Source organism: Carassius gibelio, chromosome B19, assembly GCF_023724105.1.
Source record: "Carassius gibelio isolate Cgi1373 ecotype wild population from Czech Republic chromosome B19, carGib1.2-hapl.c, whole genome shotgun sequence".
In the NCBI taxonomy this organism is placed as follows: domain Eukaryota; kingdom Metazoa; phylum Chordata; class Actinopteri; order Cypriniformes; family Cyprinidae; genus Carassius; species Carassius gibelio.
Window position 1 is genome coordinate 37,242,161 of NC_068414.1, and position 6,301 is coordinate 37,248,461.

Genomic DNA, 6,301 nt, shown 5'->3' on the forward strand with positions numbered 1-6,301 from the left:
TTACAGTTTCACAAGAAGAAATGAATCAGGGGTTTATGTGAGTCTTAGCTTTCTTATCCATTACTTTTCATTTCTGCAAAATATGTTATATAAATATAACTTGCAGCTTAATAGTCACTCATGTTTGTACTTCAGTTGCATTGTAGGTGGATATTTGTATTTTTGCCATTTGTAAATTCTGACAAAAAAAGAAAAAGTAGATATTAAAATTGATGGATTGTTAGAATTTTTAAAAGCACATTTTAAAAACTTTTTATTCAAATTAAAACCTTAGAATTTAGAGCAACTGTACAGTACATAGATCCAGCGCTTGTCACACATTAAACTAAAAACTTTCTCATCTAACTTTTGAAGTGAAACCATTTCAACCCTTTGTTGTAAACTTGATTGTTATCAGATCATACAGAACCCACCCCAAACATGATGAACCTGTTTCATCTACTGAATGTGTGAAGATTTACATCACTGGCAGGTTTTTACATTTTATTACATGAAGCCTTATCTGATATCCTCATATGATTAAGCAATCAACAGATCTCAGGACTGCCTGCTCCAGAGCAGATCATTCATCAAGGTGGTATCTGTACATGTTATAGCATGACAGGACAACTAACAGGTTTCTTTCTAGTTTTTATCTCTGTTCTTTCACTCATATAATGCATTGATTAGATTAACTTAAATGTAATTGGGTTTTATCCAATGAGAAATGTTAGCTACTCAACTACTTAGCCCTCAACCTATAAAAACACTGCACAAATATATCTGATGAACTTAATGACAGAAATAAACAAGGAATAGTTATAGTAGGTCATCAGGTTTAAAGTGAACAGGCAGGTAAGATAACTCACACAGCATTTACATTATGCAGAAATTCACTTGTGATTGTACTAGATACATCAGATGTATCCTAAATCATCATAAACTTAATTCAGATACTTTAACTGTTCTGCATACTTTGACTGTTTTATTTTTTATTTTTAACAAAATTGTTTTTTGCTGTAGATCCCCTTGTGAAAAAGAAGTGCACTTAAGCAGGGGTTTTCAAACTGTGGGTTGCGACCCACTTGCGGGTTGCAGAATGGGACAGGGTGGGTTGTACAAAGTCACTTCACTGCAGCTAAATTTGCATTTAATAAGTGATAAAAAAGTGAAGTGACATTCAGCCAAGTATGGTGACCCATACTCAGAATTTGTGCTCTGCATTTAACCCATCCGAAATGCACACACACAGAGCAGTGAACACACACACACACACTGTGAGCACACACCCGGAGCAGTGGGCAGCCATTTATGCTGCGGCGCCCGGGGAGCAGTTGGGGGTTCGATGCCTTGCTCAAGGGCACCTAAGTCGTGGTATTGAAGGTGGGGAGAAAGCTGTTCATGCACTACCCCCACCCACAATTCCGTCCGGCCCGAGACTAGAACTCACAACCCTTCGATTGGAAGTCCAACCCTCTAACCATTAGGTCAATGATGCACACTCACACAGTTCCTGGTTTAGTCTAAGCCCTGTCTGTGAAACCAGGCCACTAGTTCTCAAACCTTTACCAACATTAAACAGGACCAAAAGGTTTCTTCTAAAATCTTACCCCAGCATTAGTGAATGCAAGTTTGACTAAATTAAAGAATAATAGGAAAGGAAAGAACTCCAAATAAACTTACGGAGAACTTCTGTTTGCAAATTTTGCAATGTCATGACACCAGGACAGAGGCAGGAAATTCAGAGAAAAAATTCCACAGAGGAAAAAAAACAAACAAAAAAAACAAGAACATATGTTATAAAACATATCAAGTCATTGTAAGTGGTTCAGTTGAGTGAAAGTATTAGACACAGTTGCGGTTCAAAGTTTATATACACCTTGCAGTATCTGCAAAAATGTTAATAATTTAAGCAATAAGAGGGTAGAGGTTGAAAATAGCAATTTATGTTCTGATGAAACGGTTTATTCTGCAAAGGGTATGTAAACTTTTGACCACATTTGCATCACCTAAGAGATTAATTGCTTTAAAGGGATAGTTCCCCCAAACATTAACTATTTTGTTAAATTTTTTTTGATGTTTATCTGCTTACCCCAGGTCATCCAAGATATAGGTGATTTTGTTTCTTCAGTAGAACACAAACCAAGATTTTTAACTCAAACCATTGCAGTCTATCACTCTTATGATATACAGTAAGTGGATGGGAATCATGGCTAAAACATACAAAAAAACAACAACAACAAAAAATACACAAACAAAACCAAATTACACCCTGCAGCTTGTGACCATACTTTGATGTGTAAAGACAGTAAAATATTGGTCTATGAAAGAAACTGAACAGTATTTATATTGTTTTTTTTTTACCTCTGATTCATGCAAAGTCCGAACTGTTGGAACTCTCCTACATCAATCCCATGTGACAGTATTAAGTCTAGAGTAAGATTTCGACAATGAGTAGATCCTGACATGTGTTGTCTACCCCCAAGAGCTCAGAATGTCTAGAAATGATGAACCCAATGCATTTTTATCATTACCAACATGGATATTAAAATCTCCAACATTTCAGACCTTATCTGCAGCCAGCACTAGCTCAGATAGAAAATCAGCAAACTCTTTAATAAAGTCTGTATGGTGCCCTGGGGGCCTGTATACAGTAGTCAGTACAAACATCACGGCATTTATTATTAACACCTGTTTCTCTGGTTAATGTTATATGAAGCACCATTACTTCAAACGAGTTATACTTGAAGCCTGTCCTCTGAGAAAAACTGAAAACGTTCTTATAAATTGATGTAACACCTCCCCCTTTTTTTGGATGCGGCTCGTGTTTATAACAATAATCTTTGGGGGGTAGACTCATTTAAAATAATGTAATCATCAAGTTTTAGCAAGGTTTCTGTGAAACAGAGCACATCTAGGTTATGATCAGTGATCATGTCATTTACTAAAAGTGCTTTCGTAGAAAGGGACCTGAAATTTCAATAAGCCAAGCTTTATCATTGGTTTCTCTGTATTATATACAGTTTACTTGTTGAACATCAATTAAATTGTTACTCTTAAATTGGTTTGGTTGGGGGAACAGACACAGTCTCTATAGTGTGATATCTAGGTGAAAGAGTCTCTATGTGCTGAGAATAAACTGATTTCTGTGACGAGAGGCGGCCAGCAGACGGTCGGTTTAGCCAGTCTGTCTGCTTCCTCACCTGGGCCCCAGTTAGTCAAGTGCAAACTTCAAATAATTGATTAATATTAAAACATTTGAGAGCAAAATAAGACTCAAACACAAAAGCACATTTAAACCAGTTTATTGATTTTTTTTATATCACTCATATCAACCCACACTATTGGGTTGTTTCATCTCAAGAGTGGTTTCGTCTCATACTGGTTGTTCTTTTTTGAAATCTCACTTGGTCTCAGTCACAGCCTGGGTGGAGGAGATCACTTTTCCGTCTTTCACCTCCTCTACAATGGTGACCACTTTGCGTGTAGTTGAGGTTGAGGTTGTGGATGAGGATTTTGCAGTTTGGACACTTCTGAGGATGGGGGAAAACATAAAGTTATAGACAACTCAGAAACTTAATCTCACAAATCAGGACATAAATGCCTGTATGTTAATGTCTCACCCAGAAGCCTCCCCATCCAGAAGTCTCCTGTACTCTGCAATCTCCATCTCTAGTCTGGTCTTGATGTCCAGAAGCATCTGGTACTCCTGACTTTGACGATCCAGGTCAGCACGAAGCTGTCCCAGCTGCTGCTCCAGGGCAGTTACCTGCATTTGATAACCGTTTAACATGTTGGAGTAGCGGGCCTGTGTGTCTGCCAAAGTGCCTTCCAACGACGCTTTCTGTTGAGAAGAAAATCATTATTCTAAAGGCTGTGTGATGCAACAAAATATCAGATTTCTAGATTGACCTGGTCACCTGCTTACCATACTGAGTTGTGACTGTAGCTCGATTTCAAGACCCTGGAGTGTGCGTTTAAGCTCTGTGATTTCTGATTTGGATGTTTGAAGGCTTTCTGTGTTTACTTCGACTTCTTTGGTGATGGCTTCGCTCTGTGAGAGACAGTCCACAGGAAAGCAGTCAGATCAGTCAACTGGTTTTGATTTGGTTTTGGTTTCTTATGACAAACTGGGACTAGTGTGATTTTACCTTAGACTGGAACCAGGCCTCGAGTTCTTTGCGGTTCTTGGCTGCAACTCCCTCGTATTGCTCACGGATTTCAGCCATGATCTTTGACAGGTCTTCCTGTGGTGCTGCATCTACCTCTACGTTGACTTGTCCGCTCATCTGGGAGCGTGCTGCCAAGAGTTCCTATAGATGCAATAAAAACCATTGAGCATGTCCCTCATCAAGAAGAATGATGGGTTTGTTGAAGACCAATTTACCTCCTCGTGGTTCTTCTTGAGGAAGATCAGCTCTTCTTTTAGACCCTCAATCTGCATCTCCAGGTCGGATCTGGCCATTGTCAGCTCATCCAGCACCCTCCTCAGGCCAGCAATGTCTGCCTCTACAGACTGCCTCATGCTCAGCTCATTCTCATATCTGCACAGAAATCAAACTCTTAAGTAAACACTTAGGTTCATTTGAGATATGTAAAGTCAACTTTTCTCTTAGTCATGTGGACTTACTTGACCCTGAAGTCATCTGCAGCCAACTTGGCATTGTCAATGCTGAGGTAGATGCCTCCATTTACACGTGTGGCATCCTGGATCTTCAGGAGACAAGAATGTAGACAAAATTAGATACCTCTTGGGATTTATTTGAGTTTAGTAATCTCTCATTTGTCCTAATTACATCCATCTCCATATGTTTATCTTTATATTTACAAAAGTCTTATCTTGCACAGAAAACACTTCTATGTCCATTCATATAAAGAATGGACATTATTCATATAAAGATAAGTTAACAAAAAGATACACCTTTAGTTACAAATGCTGTTTAAATATTTCTTTCTGACAGTACCACATACTTTGTTCTGGAGGTCACTGATAGTAGCGTAGTAGGCGCTGTAGTCTCGAGCAGAGGGGGATGTCTTGCTCTCCAGGAACTGGCGAATCTTCAGCTCAAGATCAGCATTGGCCTTCTCGAGGGAGCGCACCTTCTCCAGGTAGGAGGCCAGACGGTCGTTGAGGTTTTGCATGGTGGCTTTCTCGTTTGCAGACACATCAACAGCATCGGACAGGTTGAAGCCAGCGCCACCACCGAAACCAGAACCAGCACCGCCACCAAAACCAGCACCGCCACCGAAGCCAGCACCGCCACCGAAACCAGCACCACCTCCATAGCCACCACCTCCTCCAGCAGAGAAGGAACGAGAAGCAGAGGAGCTTGAGATACGTGTTCCATATCCTCCAGCTCCTCCGTGCATGCTGCCTGCATACATGCCAGATGTACGACTGCTTCCACCACCAGACATGGATATGCGGGATCCTCCCATTGATCCTCCAGAGGACATCTGACTACGAGCGTATGAAACAGACATGATTGTAGAGGAGGCTTGCTGCTCTGTTCTCTGACTGGAGAGAGTGAGAAGTGAGGAACAGATGACCCACAGTCCTTTTATTTGGATAAATGAGGGAGGGAACGATGGATGGGCGTAGTGGGTTATCCAAGGAGGCGGAGTGAGAAACCACTACCTCACTCTCTAAAGGCAAACACACACATTCACACAGCAGTTAGCCAACTGTACGGTTTGAATATGTTTGGGGTCAAAATCAAATTTTTGATGGTTGAATTTTATAAGTTGACATTTTGCCATAAGTCAGTGATAAAATAGTATGAATACTTAGGTTTTTGATTTGCACAGCACTATTCTTGGTCTGATCGATTTTTTGAAAGAAATTTTGTGCACTCAAATTACTTATGTTCTAGTAATATAGTAATAAGTGATTTAGTGCTAAATTAATTTTATATATACAAGATTTAAGTAGATTTATTAGCATGGTAAAAAAGTATCTTTACATTGCCAAAGCATAGAAACATTTTAAAGGACAGTTAACACAAATATACATGAGAATAGAGAATATATATATATATATATATATATATATATATATATATATATATATATATATATATATATATATATATATACACTACATAAACCTAGTGTAAAAAATGATTTAATCCAAACAAAATGCATATTGCATTTGTACATATATCATGAGTATATGAAAAAAAACAAATTCGTCTTTTTTTATTTTTGAAAATCGCAAGATTAACACTTTGAAACTAAGGGGAAAACTGCTGCAAATACAAGAAGTAGAAATATGAGAGTTTTCTGCCCTCAGGGTGCCAATACCGAGACACACCCAAAAAAC

At 38.9% G+C, this 6,301-nt stretch overlaps 1 protein-coding gene across 1 annotated transcript; it reads right to left on the bottom strand.

Annotated features, from left to right (window-relative positions):
* Positions 1-3,268: 3,268 nt before the first annotated feature.
* LOC127978617 (keratin, type I cytoskeletal 50 kDa) lies at positions 3,269-5,516 on the bottom strand. The gene is made up of 7 exons (XM_052583408.1): positions 4,951-5,516; positions 4,610-4,692; positions 4,367-4,523; positions 4,131-4,292; positions 3,908-4,033; positions 3,603-3,823; positions 3,269-3,512 (listed from the first exon to the last, which is right to left on the bottom strand). The coding sequence occupies exons 1-7, from the start codon at positions 5,461-5,463 to the stop codon at positions 3,383-3,385; spliced, it is 1,392 nt and encodes a 463-aa protein (XP_052439368.1). The 5' UTR covers positions 5,464-5,516; the 3' UTR covers positions 3,269-3,382.
* Positions 5,517-6,301: the final 785 nt, after the last annotated feature.